At 49.9% G+C, this 26,243-nt stretch overlaps 1 protein-coding gene across 6 annotated transcripts; it reads right to left on the bottom strand.

The window, feature by feature from the left end:
* Positions 1–1,185: 1,185 nt before the first annotated feature.
* LOC103533848 (ubiquitin carboxyl-terminal hydrolase CYLD) lies at positions 1,186–25,062 on the bottom strand. Of its 6 annotated transcripts, none has more exons than XR_003987269.1 (16): positions 25,018–25,062; positions 18,427–18,899; positions 16,278–16,559; positions 15,230–15,299; positions 14,188–14,408; positions 12,760–12,913; positions 11,241–11,379; positions 10,507–10,617; positions 9,173–9,264; positions 7,101–7,167; positions 5,772–5,904; positions 5,362–5,470; positions 5,088–5,206; positions 3,654–3,873; positions 1,930–2,213; positions 1,186–1,772 (listed from the first exon to the last, which is right to left on the bottom strand). XR_003987269.1 is itself a non-coding variant. In XM_030446128.1 (15 exons), the coding sequence occupies exons 2-15, from the start codon at positions 18,886–18,888 to the stop codon at positions 2,029–2,031; spliced, it is 2,364 nt and encodes a 787-aa protein (XP_030301988.1). In that variant the 5' UTR covers positions 18,889–18,899; positions 25,018–25,062; the 3' UTR covers positions 1,186–2,028. The 6 variants fall into 6 exon arrangements, 4 of the variants coding, with proteins under 4 accessions (XP_030301988.1, XP_030301989.1, XP_030301990.1 ...); XR_003987270.1 differs by having other exon boundaries at positions 1,227–1,271; XM_030446128.1 differs by having other exon boundaries at positions 1,186–2,213.
* Positions 25,063–26,243: the final 1,181 nt, after the last annotated feature.

Genomic DNA, 26,243 nt, shown 5'->3' with positions numbered 1-26,243 from the left:
AAAGCAAGGTCTGATGATCTCTTGTTCCTTAAATAAATTACTAAATAAATAAAAGCCCATCCCTGGACCTCTCTGGTGCAATGGTTCAGCTGTGGGCACTGTATCCCACTTAGCATTTAAAGAGGGGAGGGGGGAAGTCCAGGAAAACCCAAGAGCAGTTTCTTATTAAATTTATAAACCAGAGCTCTAAAAGCCCAACCCCCAGCATACCTGAGCAGACACTCTCCTGAGTTCTTAGGAGAGAAGGAATGGAGAGAAACTTGGAAGTAGATGAACATCTCCAGTGAGATGTTCCTGCTTATCCCCAAGCACCAACCCTGCACACCCCCATGGTTCAGATCTTCTTCAGATCTTTGCTGCACGTGTTGATGGGGAAAATAAAAATGATAAGAGCTTAAAAAGCAAGGTCTGATGGTCTCTTGTTCCTTAAATAAATTACTAAATAAATAAAAGCCCATCCCTGGACCTCTCTGGTGCAATGGTTCAGCTGTGGGCACTGTATCCCACTTAGTGTTTCAAGAGGGGAGAGGGGAAGTCCAGGAAAACCCAAGAGCAGCTTGTTATTAAAATTAAATTTATAAATCATAGATCTAAAAGCCCAACCCCCAGCATACCTGTGCAGACACTCTCCTGAGTTCTTAGGAGAGAAGGAATGGAGAGAAACTTGGAAGTAGATGAACATCTCCAGTGAGATGTTCCTGCTTATCCCCAAGCATCAGCCTTGGTTCAGATCCTGTGTCCCTGTGCCTGAAGTGAGGTTAAAACACCCAATCATGGAGCAATAGTGCAGACTTTGGAAGAAAAAAAAAAAAAAAAGAGGACACCATAAATAGCTCACACACTGTTCTCTGCTCCATCTTTCTTCCCGTTTTGTTTTTAGCAAAAATCTGGATTTTTTAAAGCATATTTGCAGCTCAAGGTGGTTGAAAATAAGGGAGGGTGGGTGATGAAAGTGCCAGAGTTTGGAAGTGCAGACAGTTCAAGGATCGAGCTTTGAGGTGTGGGGCCACATCCCAAGCTTCATGGAGAACCATCATCCTCAGCACATCACTGCAGGTTGTACCTCCTGGTTCTGTCACTCCTCAGGGTCCATGTCAGGATGTGAACCTCACAACCTCATCCTCCCAAAGCAAGGATGAAGCTTGGGGCATCTCCTGCTCTTGGCAAACCTGAGGATGGGTTTATGTTTTTATGAGCAGCTGGGCTTCAGCTTTTTGAGGAAGGGATGGTAGGGAGAGAGGGGTGGAACTGTTGAGGTAGAGCAGAGCTGCCTGGGGAAAGGGAAGGTGAGAAATGAAAATGAATGTGTAAATAATTCAGAACCCAGGTCTGCAGGAAGTACAAACTATCACTTGATCAGGCCAGGGACAGGATTTAGCAAAAATCTGGATTTTTTTAAAGTGCATTTACAGTTCAAGGTGGTTGAAAATAAGGTGAGTGAAAGTGCCAGAGTTTGGAAGTGCAGACAATTCAAGGATCCAGCTTTGTGGGGTCACATCCCAGGCTTCATGAAGAGCCATCATCCTCAGCACATCACTGCAGGTTGTACCTCCTGGTTCTGTCACTCCTCAGGGTCCATGTCAGGATGTGGACCTCACAACCTCATCCTCCCAAAGCAAGGATGAAGCTTGGGTCATCCCCTGCTCTTGGCAAACCTGTGGATAAATGCTTCTGTTTTGATGAGCTGCTGGGCTTCAGCTTTTTGGGGAAGGGCTGGTAGGGAGAGAGGGATGTTTTGGAGGGATGGATCTGTTGAGGTAGAGCAGAGCTGCCTGGGGAAAGGGAAGGTGAGAAATGAAAATGAATGTGTAAATAATTCAGAACCCAGGTCTGCAGGAAGCCAGGGACAGGATTTAACAAACCCAGGCAGGTTGGTATGTCCAGACCCTGGAAAAAATAAGAAAAAGCAGAAGTGCAAGCTTGTTGTACCAGGACTCAGCTGCTTTCACTGGTTCTGAGCTGGAAAGTTGATCCAAGCTCATGTTTCTGGTGTCTTTGCTGCTCTTGTGGCACCATCCCAAGACAGAATCATTTGTAAAGTGCCATCTTCTTGCTCTGGTACAGGTACATGTAGGCATCACAGAAGAGGCGTTTGGCCACTCCATCCATGTCCCGAGGTTGCTCCAGAGCCAGGACAGAGAGGGGCAAATCCAGGTATTTGGCAACTTCAGGGCACAGGGTTACCATGGGAATGTTGAAGCCATTTTCATCACCTAGCCCAGAAAGAAGAAGTCCAAAGTAGGTCCCAAGAGCAGCTGGAGAAGGCACCATCACACTCAATAGTTAATAATAATGTCTTGAGGGATCTGGAGGGGAGGAAGAAAGGGGGGAAGGACAGGAGAAGAGTCCTCACCCACAGGGCAGCCAGTCCCAGCTGGCTTGAGAATCAGGGAATTGTTTTGGTTGGAAAAGAACCTTTAAGATCATCAAGTCCAACCAGTAACCCAGCACTGTCAAGTTCACCACTAAACCATGGCCCTCAGCACCACAACTCCACGTTTTAAATTCCTTCAAGGATGGTGACTCCACCACTGCCCTCTGCCAGGGTCTGAAACCCTTTGGGTGGAAAAAAAAAATTGTTCCCATTATCCAATCTAAACCTCCCCTGGAGCAATTTTGAGACTGTTTCCTCTTGTCCCTCTTTTGAACACAGCCACAGGATGAAAGCTCTAAGAGGAACTCAGACATGCTTGGAATGGACAGACCCTTCTGTGGGGTCTGCTTAAATGGTCACTGTTGGAAAGGGGGTCCAGAGAGAACCTAAATCATGAGGGAGGCTCCAGAGGAAAAGCTGGATTGATCAGTGCCTGCACTCCAAAGTGTTGCAGACCCTCTCAAGCTGCCCACCAAAGCTGTGTCCTCACAGCTTGAGGTTCAACAAGGCCACGTGCTGGGTCTTGCACTTTGGCCACAACAACCCCATGGGGAGCTCCAGGTTGGGCACAGAGTGGTTGGAGAACAACCAGACAGAGAGGGACCTTGGAGTTTGGATTGACAGGAAGCTGAACATGAGCCAGCAGTGTGCCCAGGTGGCCAAGAAGGCCAATGGCATCCTGGCCTGGATCAGGAACAGCGTGGCCAGCAGGTCCAGGGAAGGGATTCTGCCCCTGTGCTCAGCCCTGGGGAGGCCACAGCTTGAGTCCTGTGTCCAGTTCTGGGCCCCTCAGCTCAGGAAGGAGATTGAGGTGCTGGAGCAGGTCCAGAGAAGAGCAAGGAGGCTGTGAAGGGATCCAGCAGAATTCCTGTGAGGAAGGGCTGAGGGAGCTGGGGGTGTTCAGCCTGGAGAAGAGGAGGCTCAGGGGAGACCTCATCACTCTCTACAACTCCCTGAAAGGAGGTTGGAGCCAGGGGGGGTTGGGCTCTTTTCCCAGGCAACTCTCAGCAAGACAAGAGGGCAGGGTCTCAAGTTGTGCCAGGGGAGGTTTAGGTTGGAGATTAGAAAGAATTTCTTTCTGGAGAGGGTGATCAGACATTGGAATGGGCTGCCCAGGGAAGTGTTGGATTCTCCATCCCTGGAGATATTTCCAAAGAGACTGGATGTGGCACTCAGTGCCATGGTCTCGTAACTGCAACAGTAGTAGATCAGGGGTTGGACTTGATGATCTCTGAGGTCCCTTCCAACCCAGCCAATTCTATGATTCTATGATTCTCACCATGCCTGTCTGCCATGCTGTCAAAGAACATCCAGTGCTCCTTCCCAGGGCCATATTTCACAAAGGAGACATAGTGACTGGTCTCAATGCAGAGCACTGCAAAGAGCTCCATCTTCTCATGTGGGACTCGTTGGCTGCCAGGAGGGCTCCGGGTGTGGAACTCTTCTGGGATGTGGAGCTTGGTGGGATTGTGGGATCTGCGGCAGTGGTGGGAATGAACCTGAGGAGAGAGGATGGAATGGAACCAGTGAGTGGGCAGAGCTGAGCCTGACCTGATGGAAAGAGGAGTGTGCAAGGGTCAGACCCCCAAATTTATCCCCCACTGATTCGAGTTGTGGTCAGAGAATCATGGAATGGGTTGGGAGGGACCTTAAAGGCCATAGAATCATGGAATGGGATGGGAGAGACCTTAAAGGCCATAGAATCATGGAATGGATTGGTTTGGACCTTAAAGGCCCATGGGATGGGATGGGTTGGGTTGGACATTAAAGGGCATAGAATCATGGAATAGGTTGGGCTGGGAGGGACCTTAAAGGCCATAGAATCATGGAATGGATTGGTTTGGACCTTAAAGGCCCATGGGATGGGTTGGGTTGGACATTAAAGGGCATAGAATCATGGAATGGGTTGGACATTAAAGGCCATAGCATCATGGAATGGGTTGGGTTGGGTGGGACCTTAAAAGACACAGAATCATGGAATGGGTTGGGTTGGGTTGGGTTGGAAGGAACCTTAAAGATCATCCAGTTCCAACCACTCTACCATGGGCAGGGACACCTCCCACCAGCCCAGGTTGCTCCAAGCCCCATCCAACCTGGGCCTTCAACATCTCCAGGGATGGGGCATTCACACCTTCTCAGGGCAGCCTGGGTCAGGGTCTCACCACCATCCTCACAGCAAAGAATTTCTTCCTAAGATCTCATCTCAATCTCCCCTCTTGGAGCTTAAAAGTGTCCTCCCTTGTACCACCCCTCCATGTCCTTGTCACAAGTCCCCCCCAGCTTTTCTGAAGCCCCTTCAGGGACTGGAAGGTGCACCAAGGTTTTCCTGGAGACTCCTCTTCCCCAAGGCTGAACAACCCCAACTCTCTCAGCCTGCCTTTCTAGGAGAGGTGGTCCAGCCCTCTAAACATCTTTGTGGCCCTCTCTTGGACCAGCTCCATGTCCTTCTTGTGTTGGAGACCCCAGAACTAGACAAAGTACCAGAGATGGGAGTCAGCTACCCTTAAAACAAGACCAGAAAGCTGTAGGAGGAGACAACACAGAGTTATCAACACTCAGCCTGTCCTTATTTTGGCTCCACCTGACCCAGCTCAACACAGGTCAGAAAGGGACCTACCTATACCCCTCCTGAAACAGCTGCAGGGCAAACACAGGAAATTTTTTGGGGGGAGGAGGGTTAAATCAGCCAGCAAGGCAGATTTTTCACAAGCACCTGTCTGGAGCAGGAGCTGCAGAACTGCTTCAGGCCCGTGGCTGCAAACACTTTGTCTCTGAAGCACTGGGAACACTCCAGGCTGGCGACGTCGCCGCACACGCAGCACTCCCTGGGACCTGCAAGAGGGGTGAGAGGGGATTTTTCTTCGTCCAGATCTCATCCTAAAAGAACTGGGGTCCAGGGAAGAAGAATCACACCACAACATCTGTTTGTGACACCCCGGGTTGCTGACAGACCCAGGTGGCAGCTTGACCACTGCCCAAGGACTTACTGTCAAGCAGCAGATCCGTTATATCCAGCTCCAAGGAAGGAATGATTTTGCTGAACATTTTATATTCCTTCCCAAAACGTGGCATTTGGATAATGAAGCAAGATGGGATCTGGGAAAAGAAAGGTAAAAGAGTTACCTTAGGAGAAGAAAGCAAGTTCCAGACTCTTCTTTCCACATCAGCACTGGGAGTAAAGATTTTCTGCTTTGGTTCTTCACGAGACAAAATGGCAGCAGGGAAAGCAATGCCCTCTTCCCAACATTCCCCAAGACCTCCCTCTCCTGTGGCTGTATCCTGCTGCTTTGCAGGATTACATGTGACATCCTAGACCCACCACAGACTCACTGGAATGTTGGAGGAAGCAAGAAAGAGGCAGGAGATAGCAGCTTAGGCAGAAGGTAGCTGGGCTCACCTCCACTAGCTTCAGGTCAGAGGAGAGGAACGAGCGTTCCACTAACTGCTGCACATCAGGAACCACCAGATCCTCCTGTTTGTCCATAAATATCTGGTAACAGTAACAGTCCTGCTCCTTCTGGCGTCCTGACCTGCAAGGAGTGGTCATGGAGCTTGTTTAGGTGGTGCCAAAAACATCTGAGCTTCCAGAGAACGTAGTAGTTTTGTCCTGGAATATTATTTTTTTTTTTGCACCTGCTCAGTGTGACATTGACCTGAAGCACTTTTTCCACCCAAAAAATACAAAATTCTCATCATGAGAAGATACAAGCACCACCTCCAGTCTCATTATCCCTCCACAGCACCATGTCCTGCTCCTGGGAGCAAAGCTTCATCTCCCTTCATCAATGTAAATATTAAAAGATGCTTCATTTTTCTTTTAATTCCATTAAATCAATTTAAGGCCATGCTGGACATGGCTCTGAGCAGCCTCATCTCGTGGGAGTTGTCCCTGCTCATGGCAGGGGGGTTGGAATGAGATGATTTTAAAGGCCCCTTCCAACCCTGAAAGTTTTATGATTCCAAGTGCTCCATGGCACAATCAGCAAACTCCTCCTCAGCTGAAAGCCCTGTTTCTGACTGCACATCCAAAAACCAGAGAGCAAAACTCAGCGAGTTGGGTGCAGATCTCCCACCACCCCTGTGCATCCCCTGAGCCAAGCAGAGGAAGGATTTCCTTCAGATGACCCTCTGCAGGGGAGCTGCAGCACAGAGTTGTCTTTGTGCTCCTCCTTTCTGAGTACTCCACCATCCAGCCCTTGACTGACATCTCAACAAAGCAGCACAGAAACTGAACAATCCCCCTTCTGTGCTCCCCCCAGCAGCACAGTTATTTTTGGCTTCCTTTAGCCTCTCATCCTCTTTTTTTTTTTTTTTTTTTTTTTAAGAGTCCTGAAAAAAACCCAAAACCAAACAAAAAAAACCCCACAACCAAAAACTGGGACAGCCTTTTTGAGAGGCTCCAGGACCTGAGCCAGCTTGACAAGCCTGGACACTTCCCAAAACCCCATCCAGAAGCTGCCCTGACTCTTTGCTGAAGTTGGACTCTGAATTTCTCAACGTGGTGCTTCTCCCAAAGGATGAAACAAGGATTTCATCATCATCATCATCATTTTCTGAAGGTGGTGGCACCTCCCTGGAGGGCTTAGAAGTGTCTTTCCCTGGACAAGTTCACCAAGCTGAGCCTCCAAAGCCTTGGTGAAAGGCTGCAAGGAACACTCGGTGCTGGTGATGGGGATAATTAATGAGTAAATTGGGAAAATTGTATCATTTGGATATGGAAACTTACTGCAGTCTCAAGAGTGGCTCTATTCCCAGGATCTGGTGCATGATGAGATTGAGGAACTCCTCAGGATCTGGAAGGTCAGAGGAAAGGATGAGTGACAGCACACCAAGAAAGTGACTTTCCAATATCTGATGGGGGTCTACAAGGAAGCTGGGGAAGGGCTTTTGACACAGGGATGTAGGGAGAGGACAAAAGGGGAGATTTAGGTTGGAGATTAGGAAGAAATTCTTTAATTTGAGGGTGGTGAGATGCTTGAACAGGTTGCCCAAGGAAGTTGTGGCTTCCCCCTTCCTGGAAGTGTCTCAGGTCAGGTTGGATGGGGCTTGGAGCATCCTGATCTAGTGGGAGGTGTCCCTGCACATGCAGGGAGGTTGGAGCTGAATGATTTTTAAGGTCCCTTCCAACCCATTTTATGATTCTGGGAAGGCTGCCCTTGCCCCACCACATCCAGAAGGCCCCAAACTACCAGACAACCACAAGCCAGCATTTCATGAACCTGGAATTTCCTCCTTTACTCCAGGCAAGGTTGGGCTAGAAACTGGCAGCACTTGGTTAGTGCTTAAATCCTTGGATAACAGTGAAAAAAGCAAACCAGCCCTCAGGTGTTGCACTCTGGTCTCTGAGACCTTAATGGACAGTTATACAAAAGCATAAACTCAAAATAAAATGAGGGATATCTATGGAAATTCAAGAAACTGGACAGCTAAAACCATCCCTGGCTAAAATAAATATTTAACAGTCCAAAAGGTAAGTGCTGTTTACTGGAGGAACAGAAACCACTTGTTTACTATCCAGATACTTAGAGGTAGTTACAGTGATGTCTGGGCGCAATACATTTCCTTGTTGTAAACTACACAGGGTCTTCCTACATGTGGATGTAGAGATGTCACCCTGTAGGTGGTTTCTGTCTTATTTTACCCAGACCTTTTGAGGAACCTCAGCTTAGCAGCCCTCAAAGACAAGTGCCGGGTCCTGCACTTTGGCCACAACAACCCCATGGGGAGCTCCAGGCTGGGCACAGAGTGGCAGAAAGGGACCTGGGAGTCGGGATTGACAGGAAGCTGAACATGAGCCAGCAGTGTGCCCAGGTGGCCAAGAAGGCCAATGGCATCCTGGCCTGGATCAGGAACAGCGTGGCCAGCAGGTCCAGGGAAGGGATTCTGCCCCTGTGCTCAGCCCTAGTGAGGCCACAGCTTGAGTCCTGTGTCCAGTTCTGGGCCCCTCAGCTCAGGAAGGAGATTGAGGTGCTGGAGCAGGTCCAGAGAAGAGCAAGGAGGCTGTGAAGGGATCCAGCACAAGTCCTGTGAGGAAGGGCTGAGGGAGCTGGGGGTGTTCAGGCTGGAGAAGAGGAGGCTCAGGGGAGACCTCATCACTCTCTCCAACTCCCTGAAAGGAGGTTGGAGCCAGGGGGGGGTTGGGCTCTTTTCCCAGGCAACTCTCAGCAAGACAAGAGGGCAGGGTCTCAAGTTGTGCCAGGGGAGGTTTAGGTTGGATATTAGAAAGAATTTCTTTCTGGAGAGGGTGATCAGACATTGGAATGGGCTGCCCAGGGAAGTAGTGGATTCTCCGTGTCTGGAGATATTTAAAAAGAGACTGGATGTGGCACTCAGTGCCATGGGCTGGGAACTGCAGCAGTAGTGGATCAAGGGTTGGACTTGATGATCTCTGAGGTCCTTTCCAACCCAGCCCATTCTATGATTCTGTGATCTTGATAAAATGATAAATCAAGCTGGATTTAATCAGGGATGGACCTAAAAGTATAAAGGTCAAGGAAATTTCCCTTGTTTAAACTCTCTTCACATCAATCTTCCTCTCCCCTCCTGGCAACAGCTGCCACCAGGTACGGACTGAGCAATTCCTGTTCAGATTTCAGGAAAAAAAAATCATTTGAAAAGCCCAAAGAGAGTTTTTAAAAGCTGCAAGTATTTTCACCACTTGTGTTTTCACACAAAAGAACAGCCCAGCAGGCAGATTCACACCTCTGCCTGGGAGAAGGGTCCAATTAAGCTGTCAGCCTCAGTGAGGTGGTGGTGCAGAGTGAAGCAGCCCAGGGAAGGTCCCAGGGAGCACATTACCTTTCTCAGCATTGGTAAAGCTTGAACACTCTCCCTTTTCAGTCAGTTGCTCCCTGAGGTGCATCACACTCCTAGCCAGGACGAAACCATTCCTAGAAACAAGAAGTAGCTGCAGGTGATCTCTCCAAAGTGTTTAAAACGTGGAATCATTGCTTGGTTTGGGGTTGGAAGGGACTTTTGAAGATTTAGTCCCATCCTTCCGTGAGCAGGAACACTTGGATCAGGTTGTTCAGAGCCCTGCCCAACCCTGAACTGGAATGTTTCCAGGGATGAGGCTTCCACCACCTCTCTGGGTAACCTGGCTCAATGTTTCACCCAAAAATTCTTCCTGGTATCTGGGCTGAATCTCCCCTCTTTCGGTTTAAAACTATCACCTTTTGTCCTGTTCCAACAGGACCTTCATAAAGTCTGTCCCCATCTTTCTTATGAGCCCTCTCTGAAGGCTGCTCTAAGGTCAACCTGGAGCCTTCTCCTCTCCAGGCTGAATAACCCCAATTTTCTCAACTTTTCTTCATAGCAGAGCTGCTCCAGCCCTCTGATCATTTTTCTGGCCTCCTCTAGACCTGCTCCAACAGCCCCACATCTGCCTTGTGCTAAAATCAACTCCAGTGTTTGCTTCAGCAGAAGTCTGAACCCCAGGAACCCCCCTCATTTCTCCCTTTCACTGAGGAGGGCAGCTCACAAGGTTTCCTTCTGAGCAGGAGATGCTCATGAACACACAGCAGGAGTTGTGACAGTCTTAACAGCCCAGGGAAAGGAAAAACTGGAACAGGATCCCAATATGAAGAGGATCCCAATATGAAGACCTCTGGATGCAGCTGGCAGGAGAAAGCCTCCAGTGAGAGGTACCATCTGGCAGGCAGCAGAGAAGAGGGGAAGGTAGATGTATGATTTCCAGGGTTCACAGAACCATAGAATGACTTGGGGTGGAAGGGAGAAATCATTTACTCCAACCTCCCTGCCATGGGAAGGGATCTTAGAATCATAGAATGGTTTGGGCTGGAAGAAACCTTAAAGATCATCCTTAAAGCTCCTGCATGGGCAGGGATTCCCATTAAATCAGGTTGCTCCAAGCCCCATCCAACCTGGCCTGAGACACTTCCAGGGATGGGGCAGCCACAACTTCCTTGGGCAACCTTTTCCAGGGTCTCACCACCCTCAAATTAAAGAATTTCTTCCTCGTGTCCAACCTAAATCTCCCCTCTTCAAGTTTTCAACCATTTCCCCTCGTCCTCTCACTTCACCCCTGTGTCAGAAGCCCTCCCCCAGCTTTCCTGTAGGGATGCCTCTCATCTGGACAAGGTTACCCAAGGATTCCCACATCCCATACTCACTTCCTGAGTGGATTAACAATCTCATCCCGTAGAATGCTCTGAACATTCCTGTCACAGAGTGGGGAGGGCTTGAAGAGCATGGAGTCCACCACAGATGTACAGGAGAAGAGGCTGTGAAGAAGAGTGTGAGAGGTTTAAGTCTGGTGGCTTTGGAGCAACAGAACCAAACCTTTTGTGCCTGGTGACAGCTGGTGGCTTTTATTTTCAACACTCCATGCATGCAGTTACAGAAAGGTGAGTGACAGCACGTGTCCAAAGTGAGACAAAACCATATCAGGTTTAATAAACACTGGTAGGAAGCAAGGCAACAGCTCAGAGAGAATGAAATCTCATACTTTGCAGCCAAAACTGCTCATGGAGTGGGGCACTTTGGAGTCTTTTCCTCTCCAAACAGCACTGCACAGTGAAGCAGGGACCTCCTCTGGGTGCTTTCTTGGAAAATTTTCCAGCCATTACCCTCCAGAGTCAACGTGGTCCAAGTCCAGAGGACTCTGATCTCTCACCACCCTGCATGGATAGACACAGGGGTACCTGAGGTACTCAGGAAGGGTATTACCAGATTAGGAAGGAGATGAAAAAAGCAGGAAGCATCGAGGCTGAGTCTTCACACAGCTCTAGACTGGATAAATTTTCAGCCACTTTGGATGTCCAGGGATGTGCTGCAGTTTAGAGCTGTGCCCAATTAAAAAAAAGGACTTGGTTAATGAAACAGCACCACCCAAGGAGGCTCTTACCTGAAGAGGGTTACATCTATATAGCAGGAATTACAGTGGCCTTGGATCCCCTTCATCCTCCCTTGCAGAACCTGCACTGCTGCTTCATTCCTGAGGGGAGGAAAACTTTCTGGAGCCTGGAGAAGAACTTCTTGCTTTCCTGCAAGTGAAGCAACAGAAGGAACTCTCTTTAGATCCCCTTCTCATCTGACTCACCTCTGCCCTTGGCTGATGCCACAGAGCTCTGCTCTGCTCAGAGGGCAGCACCTCACTCTTCTGTGCTGCTCCTGCTGGGATTCAACCATCCTGGGATGGAGATTTGTCTCTTTAGTACTTAATTTCTTGGAAATGGAGACAAACCCAAATCCAGCTCTTCCTCACTGGAGCAATACTTAAAGGGGACTGAAAAACCAAAAAAAACCAAACAGGGATGGACCTTTTAGCAGAGCCTGTAGTGACAGGACAAGGGGTGATGGTTTTAAACTGAAAGAGGGGAGATTTAGAGGAAAGGTTGGGAAGAAATTTTTCACACTGAGGGTGGTGAATCCCTGGCCCAGGTCACCCAGAGAGACAGGAGATGCCTGGAAACATCCCTGGAAACATCCCAGGTTAGGTTGGATTGGGATTTGAGCAACCTGGTCCAGCTGAAGATGTCACAGCCCATGGAAAGAGGGGGTTGGACTAGATGACCTCCAAAGGTCCCTCCCAACCCCCAAAATTTGATGATTCTGTGATTATTGGTAGTGCCCAGAGGTTGGCTCTGGGACCCATTCTTGGTGGAGCTGAACAGGGAGGTGACTCTGTTGGACTTGTGGGCAGAGCCCTGGTGGCCACCAACTTCTCCTCACCCCGTGGATGGGCAGGTCTGGGGATGAGCCTCTGTTTTTTAACCTATCAGCTCATTATTGCCCCCAGATCTCTCCCTGTTTGTACCAAAGAGAGTTTTCTCCGAGCCACAGAGAGGGAGAGACAACAACGAGGTTTCATTTCTTGAGATTCAGCCCCAAACCAAAGCACAGGCAGGAGCACAGACCTCCTGTGGGTCACTTGTGCTACAATCCCACCCTTATCCATGAAATTTGGCTTGTGGTCATCTACTGAGTGAAGGCTGGATAAAGCCTCCAGTGTTGCCCCGAGCTTTTTGGCCAAGAAAAACCATCCTGCCCCTCTTTTCTTGCCCAATTTTTCCTCCCTCCCCCCCAACTCTTATTCTTCCCAGCGTTTGGATTTTTTTTGTTGTTGTTGGTTTGGGTGTTTTTTTATCCCCTTTGGGTCAGGCTGAGGGTTTCTTTGCTTTGAGCAACCTGGTCTAGCTGAAGATGTCCCAGCTCATGACAGGGGGGTTGGACTAGATGACTTCCAAAGGTCCTTTCCAACCCATGGTTCACTAAGAAACCATCACAGCAACCTTCAAACTGGCATCTTTTTGGAGAACTCCAAGTGAAGAACTTTAAACCTCTGATGAAAGGCAAGGCACATGAGGCTTCTCCATGCCTTGTCCCATCACAGCCCTCTCCTTCCCTTTCCCTGGGGAATTTACCATAATCCACGAGGCCCAGGTGGCCGTCAGGCACACGCTGGAAGCGAACGTCGGGCTGGCAGGACTGCAGCTTCACGAAGAGCCCACGTTTGGGAGCACAGTGGAAGTAGTATTTTCCCAACCATTCCCCAGCAGTCACCCCTTTATCTTCATCCTGGGAAAAAAGCAGTGAGGAATAACAAGGAATTCATCAGGTTTCCCAGGAATGAGGTGCAACTTCCCCCCCCCCCCCATGGCCATTTCACATCAAGGTGCGAGGTCCTGCACCTACGGAGGGGCAATTCCAAGCAGATCTGGGGGATGAGTGGAGAATGGATGGAGAAATATCCCTGAGGAGAAGGACTTGGGAATGTTGGGGGAGGAGAAGCTCAAGAGGAGCTGGCAATGTGCTCTAGAAGCCCAGAAAGCAAACATATTTTGGGCTGCATCACCAGCAATGTGACCAAGAGAGCAAAGGGATTGTCCCACTCTGTCCCACTCTGGGGACACCTCCTCTGCAGTGCTGGCTCTGGTTCTGGAATCCTCAACATGGACATGGAATGAGTCCAGAGGAGGCCAAAGAGATGACCCAAGGGCTGCAGCTCCTCTGGTATGGAAACTGGCTGAGAGTTGAGGTTGTTCAGCCTGGAAAAGGCTCTGGAGAGATCTTAGAGCACATTCCAGTGCCTGAAGGAGCTCCAGGCAAGATGAGGAGGGATTTGGGACAAGGGCCTGGAGGGTTGGGATGAAGTGGAACAGTTTTAAGCTGAAAGAGGGGAGATTTAGATCAGCTATTAGGAAGAAATACTTTGCTGTGAGGGTGGTGAGACCCTGGTCCAGGCTGCCCTGAGAAGCTGTGGCTGCTCCATCCCTGGAAGTGTCTCAGCCCAGGTTGGATGGGGCTTGGAGCAACCTGGGCAGGTGGGAGGTGTCCCTGGACATGGAAGGAGGTTGGGACTGGATGAGCTTTAAAGGTCCCTCCCAATCCAACCTATTCCATGATTATATGACTAAAATCTCCAAGTTTGGCTCCCTTTTGCTGACTGTTTTAGTTTCTTCTGGTTATGCTTTGAATCCACTTGTAGGATTCATTACTATTATTCCTTTATTATTTCCATTATTATTACTCCTTTCCCACATTCCAGTGTGGCTCCAGAAGAGACCAAACCAACCCTCATCATCACTCTGCAGGTTCTCCTCCCCAGTGTGTCCTTGTCCCCCCAATTGTCACTCTGGGGTGTCAGAGGCTGCAAGACATGCACAAGCTGAAAGTCTTCAAAGAGCAACCAAGACCTTCCTGCTGTGGTCACAGAATCATGGAATGGATTGGGTTGGAAAAGACCTTTAAAGGTCTTTGATCCCACCCTCCTTCCATAAATAGGGAAATATCTTCAATTAGATCAGTCTGCACAACTGCACATCAAGAAATGGTTTTGTTTGGCTCCTTACCAGCTCAACTCCTGCCATTTTGTGCTTGATTTGGGGCAGGTATCCCAACCAGCGGATGATTCCTGAAACTTGATTTCCCTTGTCCAAAGTGATCTGGACCATGGAGTTCACCTCCAGGGAGGAATTCCCACCTTCACACTCCTCAGCGCTCTCACTCATCTCTTGCTGCAGTTGGTTTGGGTGTCCCAAGCCCACGTCGGACTCAAAGGGTGAAAACAAACCTAAAGTGGGAAAAAAAAAAAAAAAAAAAAAAACCAAAACCAGGTGAGGTAGGAAGGCAACACTTGATGATGGATACCTCTGGATCTCATCCAAGACCAGGTGGATTTTGAAATTACAGAGCATGAAGAAGCTGAAGACCAGTGACACAAGGTGTGATTGGCCAAGCTGGTCAAACAGGCTGAAAAGGGATGATCCTACTCCTTGTTTTCTTGCTCAAGGCTGTGGACTCCAGCCTTGGAGCTAATCCAACCCTTGACAGAGCTGTTTTTGGAGTGGTGAAACAGCAGCAGGGGGGTTATTTCCTAATTCTTTTTCTGTCTTGAGTGAGATGAATCAGCTGAGTGAGGAGTCTAATGATGGCTCCCTTCAGGCTGGTCTCTTCAGATGACAAAAAGAGAGATTCTACTAATTTCTTGTCTTGTCCAGTGACTCACAGCTCTGCTGCTGGCATCTTTGCTTTCTTGAGCTTGTCTGGCATCAGGATGAGGCTCCTGCTCCATCTTTTACAAATAAATTGAAGACTCTTTAACCTGTGGTGCCTTCTCCCCTAGGAAATACTTCTGCACTGCAATCAGACTTGCTAACCTTCCTCTTGACAAATGGGTGGACTCAGCTTTAGCTGCTCAACAAATTATGCCCAGAACTTGAGACTTTTCCATAGACCTTCTCTCCCTCCAGATCAGCTAAGCTGGGATTAACTGGAGCTTTTTTTTTTTGGGGGGGGGGGAACTTTGAGCTTATCAGTAGCCTGTAGAGAAGAAATAAATGCTAAACCCCCAGGAAGGTAATCAGAGGGGAGATGCATCTGATGGTAACTTACTTTGCAAGCTTTCCTTCACAACTGAGTCCATAGGGATTTCTCTGAAAATGTCAGTGGTTCCTTCTTCTTCCTGAAAGGAGGGAAGAATCACTCAGCCAAATGCTTTGTCAGACAGGAGGTGTCCTTGGAATACAAATCTTCTAACAAAGAGTTTGCATCTCACCTCATGTCCCTCCCCCTTCTCAGTTATCACAGAATCATTCTGGTTGGAAAAGACCTTCAAGACCACCAAGTCCAACCATAACTTAACTCTACCAACCATTAACTTCACTCTACCAACCATGAACCTAATTCTACCAACCCCAATGTTCCCAAGCACCACATCAAGAGAATTGTGGCCAGCAGATCAAGAGAGGTGATTCTCCTCCTCTACTCTGCACTTGTGAAACCACACCTCAAGGACTGTGTCCAGTTCTGGTGTCCCCACCATAGGAAGGACACAGATCTGTTGGAATGAATCCAGAGGAAAGCCACAAAGGTGATCCAGGGGCTGGGGCATCTCTGCTAAAAGGGGAGGCTGAAAGAGCTGGGATTGTTGAGCCTGAAAAAGACAAAACTGAGGGAACTTTAGAGCTGCTTTCCAATCCCTGAAGGCTGGAGAGGGACTTTTCATAAGTGTTCAGAAATAGGACAAAAGGAAATGGATTTAAACTGAAGGAGAAGAGGTTTAGACTGGATATTAGGAAGTTCTTTAGTATGAAGGTGGTGAAACTCTGCAACAGGTTGCCCAGAGAAGTTGTGGCAGCCCTGGGAGTGTTCAGAACCAGGCTGGATGAGGCCTTGAACAACCTGGGCTGGATGAGAGGTGTCCCTGTCCATGCAGGGAGGTTGGAGTAGATGATCTCTAAGGTCCCTTCTAACCTCAGCCATTCTATGATTTTTCAACCCCCCAGGGATGTTTGAAACCAAGCAGCTCCCTGGGCAGCTTAGTCCAGTGTTTAATCACCCTTCCAGTGAAGATGCCCCACCAGAATGTAGTTTTGGGGAAAAAAAACCAAACCCACCAGCCCCCCCAAAACCCAAGAAAAAGCAGTGAGATGGCTCTTACTGGACAAACTTTAACAAACCATTGGTTTCCCTCCCTGTACACTGCCATGGCGACTCCTTTTGTGAGGACCTCATCCACGTAGAAGCTGACTGCATCTCCCACTTTCACAGGAACCTCCTCTTCCATCTCCAGTTTTGCTTTCTGGTTTCCAGACTCCTTATCCTGCAGGGGGATAAACTGGAGCCTGCTAAAGGGCAGGAAGACCCCACAGTTCTGTTTGCACCTGAAATACTCAGTGCCATGGTACGACCCGTCGCTGCGCCCTCTGTTTTCACCCTCACCCTGAAAAGGTGCCAAAAAGTTGCTGTACACACACACAAAAATAATAACAATAACAATAATAATAAATGATAAAATGATAAAAATAAAATAAAAATAAAAATAGAATATGTGATTTAACTTTCTTGGTCACTTTACCTCCAATGTGTCCCCACAGCCCTGTGTCCCCACAACCCTCTATCCCTATGTTCCATGTGTCCCCATGGCCCTAAGTCCCATGTGTCCCCAGAGTCCCATGCGTCCCTGTGTCCTCTGTATCCTCATACCCCTCTGTCCCCATGACCCCATGTCCCTGCATCTCCATAGCTCTGTATCCCCCCAGCCGTGTGTCCCCATGACTGTGTCCCCTATGTTCAACAGCCCTGTTTCCTCATGGCCTCATGGCCCTGCATCCCCATAGCCCTGTCCCCCCAGAGCCCCATGTCCCCATGACTGTGTCCCGTCCCCATGACACTATCCCTCATGTCCAACAGCCCTGTGTTCCATGTCCCCATGACTGTGTCCCCATGACCCCATGTGCCTGCATCCCCATAATTCTGTGTCTCCACAGCCATGTGTCCCCAGAGCCCCGTGTCCCCATGACTCCATCCCTATGTCCCCATGACTGTGTCCCTCATGTCCAACAGCCCTGTGTCCTCATGATCCCATGTGTCTCCATGGCCTTGTCCCACATATCTGTGTCCCCACGTCCCCATGCCCCCATGTATCCACAGCTATATGTCCCCAAAGCCCCATGTCCCCATGACTCCATGTCCCTGCATGCCCATAGCTCCGTGTTTCCACAGCCGTGTGTCCCCAGGGCCCCATGACTGTGTCCCTATGTCCCCATAACTGTGTCCCTGTGTCCCCAGAACCCCGTGTCCCTGCATACCCCCATAACTGTGTCCTTATGTCCCCATGACTCCATCCCTCATGTCCAACAGCCCTGTGTCCTCATGATCCCATGTGTCTCCATTGCCTTGTATTCCACGTCCCTGGGTCCCCATGGCCTTGTGTCCCATGGCCCCATAGCTCTGTGTCTCCACAGCCATGTGTCCCCAGAGCCCCGTGTCCCCATGACTGTGTCCCTGTCTCCATGACTGTGTCCCTGTGTCCCCATGACCCTGTCCCCCATGTCTAACAGCCCTGTATCCTCATGGCCCCAAGACTGTGTTGCACGTCCCCCTGACCCCGTGTCCCTGCAACCCCATAGCTCTGTGTCTCCACAGTCATGTGTCCCCAGAGCCCCGTGTCCTCATGACTGTATCCCTGTGTCCCCATAACTGTGTCTCTGTGTTCCCATAACTGTGTCTCTGTGTTCCCATGACCCTGTCCCCCATGTCTAACAGCCCTGTGTTCCATGTCCCCATGACCCTGTCCCCCATGTCTAACAGCCCTGTGTTCCATGTCCCCATGACTCTGTCCCCATGACCCCATGTCCCTGCATCCCCATAGCTCTGTGTCTCCACAGCCATGTGTCCTGAGCCCCATGTCCCCATGACTGTGTCTTTATGTCCCCATGACACTGTCCCTCATGTCCAACAGCCCTGTGTCCTCATGAACCCATGTGCCTCCATGCCCTTGTGTCCCACACCTCTGTGTCCCCATGTCCCCACATCCCCATAGCTCTGTCTCCACAGCCATGTGTCCCCAGAGCACCATGTCCCCATGACCGTGTCCCTGTGTCCCCATGACCCTGTCCCCCATGTCCAACAGCCCTGTGTCCTCATGATCCCATGTGTCTCCATGGCCTCGTGTCCCACATCCCTGTGTCCCCACATCCCCGTGTCCCCATGTCCCTGTGTTCCCATAGCTCTGTGTGTCCACAGCCATGTGTCCCCAGAGCCCCATGTCCCCATGACCGTGTCCCTGTGTCCCTTGGTGCCTTTACCTGCAACTCCACCCCAAAGAAGACGGGTGACAGCGCGGCTGCCGCCACCTTTCTGCCGAGGCTCCCGACGTAGCGGATGATCCCGGGGAAACGTTTCCCTTCCACCTCCACCATCACCCTCTGCCCCGGGACAGCCCCCAGAGCTGCTTCAAGACTCAACCTCTCCAAAAAAGAGTTCAAACGTTCATTGGGGCTGCTGACAGCCAGGAGGAAGGAGACCATCTCCCGGGGTACAGGCTGCAGAGTCCCCACGTTGATGGTGACGACGGAGCTGTCATCCAGCACGGTGACCTTCAAGAAGCAAGCAGGGGGGCTGTGGTCCTCGGTGAAGTTTTGGAGGTAACTTCTCTCACTGCAGAAGCACATGTTTCCTGCTGGGAAGTACTTGCTGCCATAGGCACAGTCTTCTGTTAGGATGTAGTAGCAGTTTTCACCCCCAGGAGGAGGCAGGGGGTTGGTCATGGTCACGCAACCTGGGTTGGGTGGAAGGAGAACGTCACATCAGCGAAGAGTTCATGGAGTGAGCGGGTTTGGAAGGGACTTTGAGAGAGCAGAGTCCAAGCCTCCTGACAAAAAGAAGGATTATCCAGGGCAGGATACAGAGGAACACATCCAGGTGGGGTTTGGAAGCCACCAGAGAAGGAGACTCCACAACCTCTCTGGGCAGCCTGGGCTCCCTCACTCTCATATGTGGTACGACCCATTGCTGTGCCCTCTGTTTTCACCCTCACCCTGAAAAGATGCCAAAAAATTGCTGTACACACACAAAACATTAATAATAATAATAATAATAAATAAAATTATCAAATAATAAAATAATAAAAATAAAATAAAAATAAAAATAGAATATGTGATTTAACTTTCTTGGTCACTTTACCTCCAATGTGTCCCCACAGCCCTGTGTCCCCACAACCCTCTGTTCCTATGTTCCATGTGTCCCCATGGACACCTCATTTTGAGGTGGAACTTGCTATGTTCAAGGTTCAACCCATTCCTCCTTGTCCTATCTCTGGGCACCCCCAAAAAGTGATGAACCCCTTCCTCTTGCCCCCCACCCCTCAGATATTAATGGACATTCAGCAGATCCCCTGTTTTCTCCAGGCTGAACAGCCACAGGGCTCTCACTCTTTCGTCACAGGAAAAATGCCCAGGCCCCTTCAACACCCTTCCAGCTCTACCTTGGACTCTCTCCAGTAGATCCCAGTCTCTCCTGAACTGGGGAGCCAGGATCCAGTCTTCCAGGTGTGGTCTCACCAGATTTATGCATGATTCCTCAGGAGCTTGGAGGAATTCAGGTCAGCAGAAGCCTTGAGCCCAACCCTGAGCTCAAGCCCCATTGTCACAGCCTCATCCAGTTGAGGCTGGAGCACCTCCAACAAACAAGATTCCAAAGCTTCCCTGCTCCCTCATGGTGAAAAAGGAAAAAAATTCCACCCAAGCAAGGTTTCCCAGGTTGCTGTGGGACACATCAGGTCCTGTCTTTTCTCCTAAACCCACCCAGGAGGAAGCTGCACCCAGCAGCTCCTCATCTGTCCTGTTCTCTGCAAAGCTGCAGGGCCAGAAGGGCCTCGTTAAATTCCACCTCCTGCTTCCTTTAAGAAACTGCCTCAGAGGAGTAAAACTTGGAAAGGTGTTTAAAGTTAATCCTAAAAAGGGAGTTCTCCTCTGCAACTGGAGCTCTTTGATGTGTTAAAACAAAATTAATGTTCAAAGCACTGTGTTACCATGCTGAGGAGCTGAAGAACATCACCTTATGGACACCACTCTGTCCAGTTCTGGAGTTCCCAGGACCAGAAGGACAGAGAATTCCTGGGATATATCCAGAGGAGTCACTGAAATGCTCAGAGGGTTGGAGCAGCTCCCTGGGAAACCAGGCTGAGGGATTGGGGTTGTTCAGCCTGGAGAAGAGGAGGCTCCAAGGTGACCTTAGAGCAACCTCCCAATATCTGAAGGGGCTACAAGAAAGCTGGGGGAGGGCTTTGGACATGGGGGTGTAGGGAGAGGACAAGGGAAATGGGTTAAAACTTGAAGAGGGGAGATTGAGGTTGGAGATGAGGAAAAAAAAAAAACATTTTCTGTGAGGGTGGTGAGACCCTGGAAGAGGTTGCCCAAGGAAGTTGTGGCTGCCCCATCCCTGGAGGTGTTAAATCCAGGCTGGATGGGGCTTGGAGCAACCTGGGCTGGTGGGAGGTGTCCCTGCCCATGCAGGGGGTTGGAATTAAATGAGCTTTAAGGTCCCTTCCAACCCAAACCATTCCATGATTCTATGATCATTATTCAGGCATGGGCTGGACTCTGCCTTTTCCCTGGCATTTGCCATGCTTTGCTCACTCAGCTCTGAGATTTTGGGTGCTGGAAAAGCCTTTTCCTTGCATGGGACTTTACCCAGCTCCTGGCAGTGAGCTGCTGGTCTGTACTGAGAGTTATACAGAAGATATTAGATTTATGCCTCATTTCTGATCACAGGAGGATTGCTGAGATCCCCAAGAATTGTGTTTTTTAATGAGGTGGTGCCCATACCCTGTCTTTCCTCTGCCTCCCAATATCTGAAGGGGCTACAAGAAAGCTGGGGGAGGGCTTTGGACATGGGGGGGTAGGGAGAGGACAAGGGAAATGGGTTAAAACTTGGAGAGGGGAGATTGAGGTTGGACATGAGGAAAAAAAAATATTTTCTGTGAGGGTGGTGAGACCCTGGAACAGGTTGTCCAAGGAAGTTGTGGCTGCCCCATCCCTGGAAGTGTCTCAGGCCAGGTTGGATGGGGCTTGGAGCAACCTGGGCTGGTGAGAGGTGCCCCTGCCCACGCAGGGGGTTGGAGCTGGATGATCCTTAAGGTCCCTTCCAACCCAAACCATTCCATGATTCTATGATCATAATTCAGGCATGGGCTGGACTCTGCCTTCTCCCTGGCATTTGCCATGCTTTGCTCACTCAGCTCTGAGATTTTGGGTGCTGGAAAAGCCTTTTCCTTGCATGGGACTTTACCCAGCTCCTGGCAGTGAGCTGCTGGTCTGTACTGAGAGTTATACAGAAGATATTAGATTTATGCCTCATTTCTGATCACAGGAGGATTGCTGAGATCCCCAAGAATTGTGTTTTTTAATGAGGTGGTGCCCATACCCTGTCTTTCCTCTGCCTCCCAATATCTGAAGGGGCTACAAGAAAGCTGGGGGAGGGCTTTGGACATGGGGGGGTAGGGAGAGGACAAGGGAAATGGGTTAAAACTTGGAGAGGGGAGATTGAGGTTGGACATGAGGAAAAAAAAATATTTTCTGTGAGGGTGGTGAGACCCTGGAACAGGTTGTCCAAGGAAGTTGTGGCTGCCCCATCCCTGGAAGTGTCTCAGGCCAGGTTGGATGGGGCTTGGAGCAACCTGGGCTGGTGGGAGGTGTCCCTGCCCATGCAGGGGGTTGGCACTGGATGATCCCTAAAGTCCCTTCCAACCCAAACCATTCCATCATCTTCCAAAAAAACCCCATATTAAATGAAACTCAAACATCTCGAATCCAAAGTACATTTTTGTCACTCATTTTCTAGCCAAATTCTTGTTGAATTCAGTTTTCTTGCATTTTACCCCTCTGCATCTCACTTCTAAGGATATCACACAGTACCAGGAGCCAGACTTTATGCTACAAAAAAATAATAAATAAATAAATAAAGAAAAAAAGGTGTGTGTGTGTGTGTAATGTATAAACCTGTCCTGGTTTGGGCCAGGATAAAGGTGATTTTCTGTCTTGTACTTTTGTTTTTAACTAAGTCTCTTGTAAGTAGTTGCACTTGCTGAAATTAACAGCAAGTTTCTCAGACAGTGTGTGCTTCTAGGACTGATAACACTTGATGTTTAGAGTTACTGCTAGAGACTGGTGTGCAGAGCCAAGGACACTGCTCAGCTCTGAGGAAAACATTTTACCGCCCAGGAGGATAAAGAGGTCCCACCTGAGCCCTCCTTTGGGGAGGAACAGACAAGATAGATGCCAGAATTGACCAAACAGAGGATTCAATCCCATATACGTCACTCTCAGTATAAATTTGAGGCATCACGAGGGCCGAGCCAGATTTCCAGACTTCTGGATTTCCTGCTTCCCTTCCTTCACCCGGCATCCTGGAAGGATCCCGTCCATTCCTCTGCCTGTGCTCCTGATCCATGCCAGCCTGAATTTGTGTGTTCCTGCCTCCAGCTCCCCACTGCTGCTGACCCCAGGAGTCCAGCCTGGACTTTCCCAGGGCTGCCCTGCAGCCCCTGTGGGGATAGGAGAGTTATTGGGGGAAAGGGGGGAGGAACCTGGGATCCATTTCCTGGATATTTGTATAGATTTAGTAATTTTTCCTATTTCTCATTCCTGTTTCATTAAAGCTGTGTAGTTTAGTTCCCAACCCATCAGTCTCTCTCCCTTATTCTCTCTCCTTTCTTTATCAAGGAGGAGAGAGAGATTAATAGAGAGTGTCTGTTATTCAGTTTAATTGCCGGGCCAGTGTTAAACCCTGACAAAACCTCTTCCTGCACATCAACAGAACTTGTTGGCCCAACCTGGCTAACACTGAGGAAATGAGTTTTTCAAGAGAACACCAAGAAATTAAAAAAAAAAATAAAAGATTTATCCACTCTGGGCAGTGCAGTAAAGTTCCTGAGAAGTTTCAAGGGGAGAGAGGAGGAACTGAGGAGATGCAATGAGGGGAAGTAGAAAAACACTCAGAGAATTGTGGCAGGAAGAGTCAAGTTGGCTGAAAATATAGACCTGGAAATACAGACCTGGAAATAAAAACCTGGAAATAAAAACCTGGAAATACAGACCCAAAAATAAAAACTTGGAAATACAGACCTGGAAATACAAACCTGGAAATACAAACCTGGAAATACAAACCTGGAAATACAAACCTGGAAATACAAACCTGGAAATACAAACCTGGAAATACAAACAGGTGGCTTGAGAGGAAAATGGAGACAGAAAATGAAGAAGAATTTTCCTCTGCAAAGAAGAGGGCAGCAGACCTGAGCAATGATGCTTTAATATCAAGAGAGGTCGTTTTTTAAAAGATTAGGAAAAGATAAATCACTGTTTGTGTTGGAAAAACAAAACCCAAGCCCTCCAGCATCTGCTGCCTGGTCAGATCCTGGAGCTTTCCTGATGTTTGGGCTCATCATGGAAAGGAGAAATCTCCTTTCAACTCTTATTTATTCACCTTAGCAGGCAGGAAGGTGGCTCACAGACCTGATCCAAAGGCTGCTGCATTGCTTCTGGTTTGCTGTGGCTGAAGGTCTGCTCTCAAAAAGGAAGAATTCCCCCCAAAACATCAAGCAGCAGCCACCTGGGGCAGGCAGTGTGGCCAATTTCAGGTGTGCAGCCAGAGAAATCCAAGCAGTGCTTTTTATTTCTCATCCACACCACTTGCTGCTGATGTTTTGTCAAGCAAAGGTTTGAAACTCTGGGATTTTTATTCAAGAATAACCTTGAATAAAACCCTTGAATAAAGCCCTGCTGTGTCTCACCCCCTCTTAGCCAAGCTTCCCTTTTCCAAGACCTCAGTTTTATTTTACTGTTTGGATTTGGGTTTGGTTTTTTTTTTAAAGTCTTCTCTCCACCAGGAATACAACCAGCCCCACTCTGCTTTAAATCCTCCCTGAAGGGAGAAACAGGATAAAATATATTCCTCCCTCAGAAGCCAAGAAGCAGCACTTTTTCTCACCAAAAACCCCAAAAAAACCAAGTACTTTCCCTGACCAAAACCCCAGAAATAACACTTTTCCTCACAAAAATCCCAAAACAAGCTCTTTCCCTCACCAAAACCCCCAAACAAGCAGTTTTTCTCACCAAAACCCCAGAAGTAACACTTTCCCTCACCAAACCCCCAAAACAAGCCCTTTCCCTCACAAAAACCCCAAACAAGCAGTTTTTCTCACCAAAATCCCAGAAGCAGCACTTTTCCTCACAAAAACCCCCAAACAAGCAGTTTTTCTCACCAAAACCCCAGAAGTAGCACTTTTTCTCACCAAAACCCCCCACAAAACCAAGTACTTTCCCTCACCAAAACCCCAGAAGCAGCCCTTTCCCTCACCAAACCCCCAAAACAAGCATTTTCCTCACCAAAACCCCAGAAGCAGCACTTTTCCTCCCAAAAACCCCAAACAAGCCCTTTCCCTCACCAAAACCCCCAAACAAGCAGTTTTTCTCACCAAAACCCCAGAAGTAACACTTTCCCTCACCAAACCCCCATAACAAGCCCTTTCCCTCACCAAACCCCCAGAAGCAGCCATTTTCCTCACCAAACCCCCAAAACAAGCCCTTTTCCTCACCAAAACCCCAGAAGCAACCTTTTCCCTCACCAAAACCCCCATAACAAGCCCTTTCCCTCACCAAACCCCCAGAAGCAGCCATTTTCCTCACTGTTTGTGAGGTGAAGGCTCTGCAGGGGCCCTGTCCCTGAGGTAACCACGGGGCTCAGAAGGCCCCTCAGGGGGATGGGGACAACAGGGACAGGGAAAGCCGGGCTGGGAAGGGAAGAGAGGCGATGGGGAAGGGGTTGGGATCCCAAGGAAGCCCCCCCGGGTCGGTCGTTCCTTCCCTCCCTTCCCCCCTCTCCTCACCGCCTCTCACCTCAGGAGCAGCCGCCGAGCGCGGTCCCCGAACGACGCCGGCACTTCCGGCCCGCCCCGCTTCCCGCCCCGGCGTGGCAGCCAATGAGAAGAGGAGGAGGGGAGGCGGACAGCCAATCAGCGCGGAGGAGGCGGGGATGGAGACAGCGAGGCTCCGCCCCCTCTGGGGCTGGGTCCTCATGGCCGCGCGTCACGTGGTCTCGTGGCCCCCATGGCGCTGTCCCCAAGGCTGCTGTCCCTGTGTCCCTTGTGTCACCATGGATGGCCCTGTGTCCCCATTCCCCCCTGTCCCCAAGGCTTCTGTCCCTGTGTCCCCATGGCCCCCTGTCACCATGGCCATGTGTCCCCATGTCCCCTGTGTCCCCTGTGTCCCCATGGCCCCTGTCACCATGGCCATGTGTCACTATGTCCCCTGTGTCCCTATGTCCCCTGTGTCCCCATGACCTCATGTCCTATGTGTCCCCATGGCCCTGTCCCCAAGGCTGCTGTCCCTGTGTCCTCATGGCCCTGTGTCCCTCTGTCCCCTGTCCCCTGTGTCCCATGCGTCCCTATGTCCCCTATGTCCATGCTTCTGTGTCCCATGAGTCCCATGTGTCCCCATGACCCCCTGTCACCATGGCCATGTGTCCCTATGTTCCCTATGTCCCATGACCCCATGTCCTATGTGTCCCCATGGCCATCAGTCCCCAAAGCTTCTGTCCCATGAGTCCCATGTGTCCCCATGGCCCTGTGTCCCCATGGCTCTGTATCCCCATGTCCCCTGTGTCCCATGTGTCCCCATGACCCCCTATCACCATGGCCCTCTGTCCCTATGTCCCCTGTGTCCCATGACCTCATGTCCTATGTGTCCCCATGGCCCTCTGTCACCAAGGCTTCTGTCCCTGTGTCCTTGTGTCCCCATACCCCTCTGTCCCTGTGTCCCATGTGTCCCCATGGCTCTCTGTCCCCATGCCCCTATGTCCCATGAGTCTCCTGTGTCCCCATGGCCCCCTGTCACCATGGCCCTGTGTCCCTATGTCCCCTGTGTCCCATGACCTCGTGTCCTATGTGTCCCCATGGCCCTGTCCCCAAGGCTGGTGTCCCTGTGTCCCTTGTGTCACCATGGCCCTGTGGCCCTCTGTCCCGTCTCCTGTGTCCCTCTGGCCCATGTGTACCCATGTCCCCTGTGTCCCATGTGTCCCCATGACCCCCCTCTGCCCATGCTCCTGTGTCCCATGTGTCCCCATG

This window comes from Calypte anna, chromosome 2 (assembly GCF_003957555.1).
Source record: "Calypte anna isolate BGI_N300 chromosome 2, bCalAnn1_v1.p, whole genome shotgun sequence".
Classification (NCBI taxonomy): Eukaryota; Metazoa; Chordata; class Aves; order Apodiformes; family Trochilidae; genus Calypte; species Calypte anna.
This window is presented reverse-complemented; position numbering and strand designations above follow the sequence as displayed.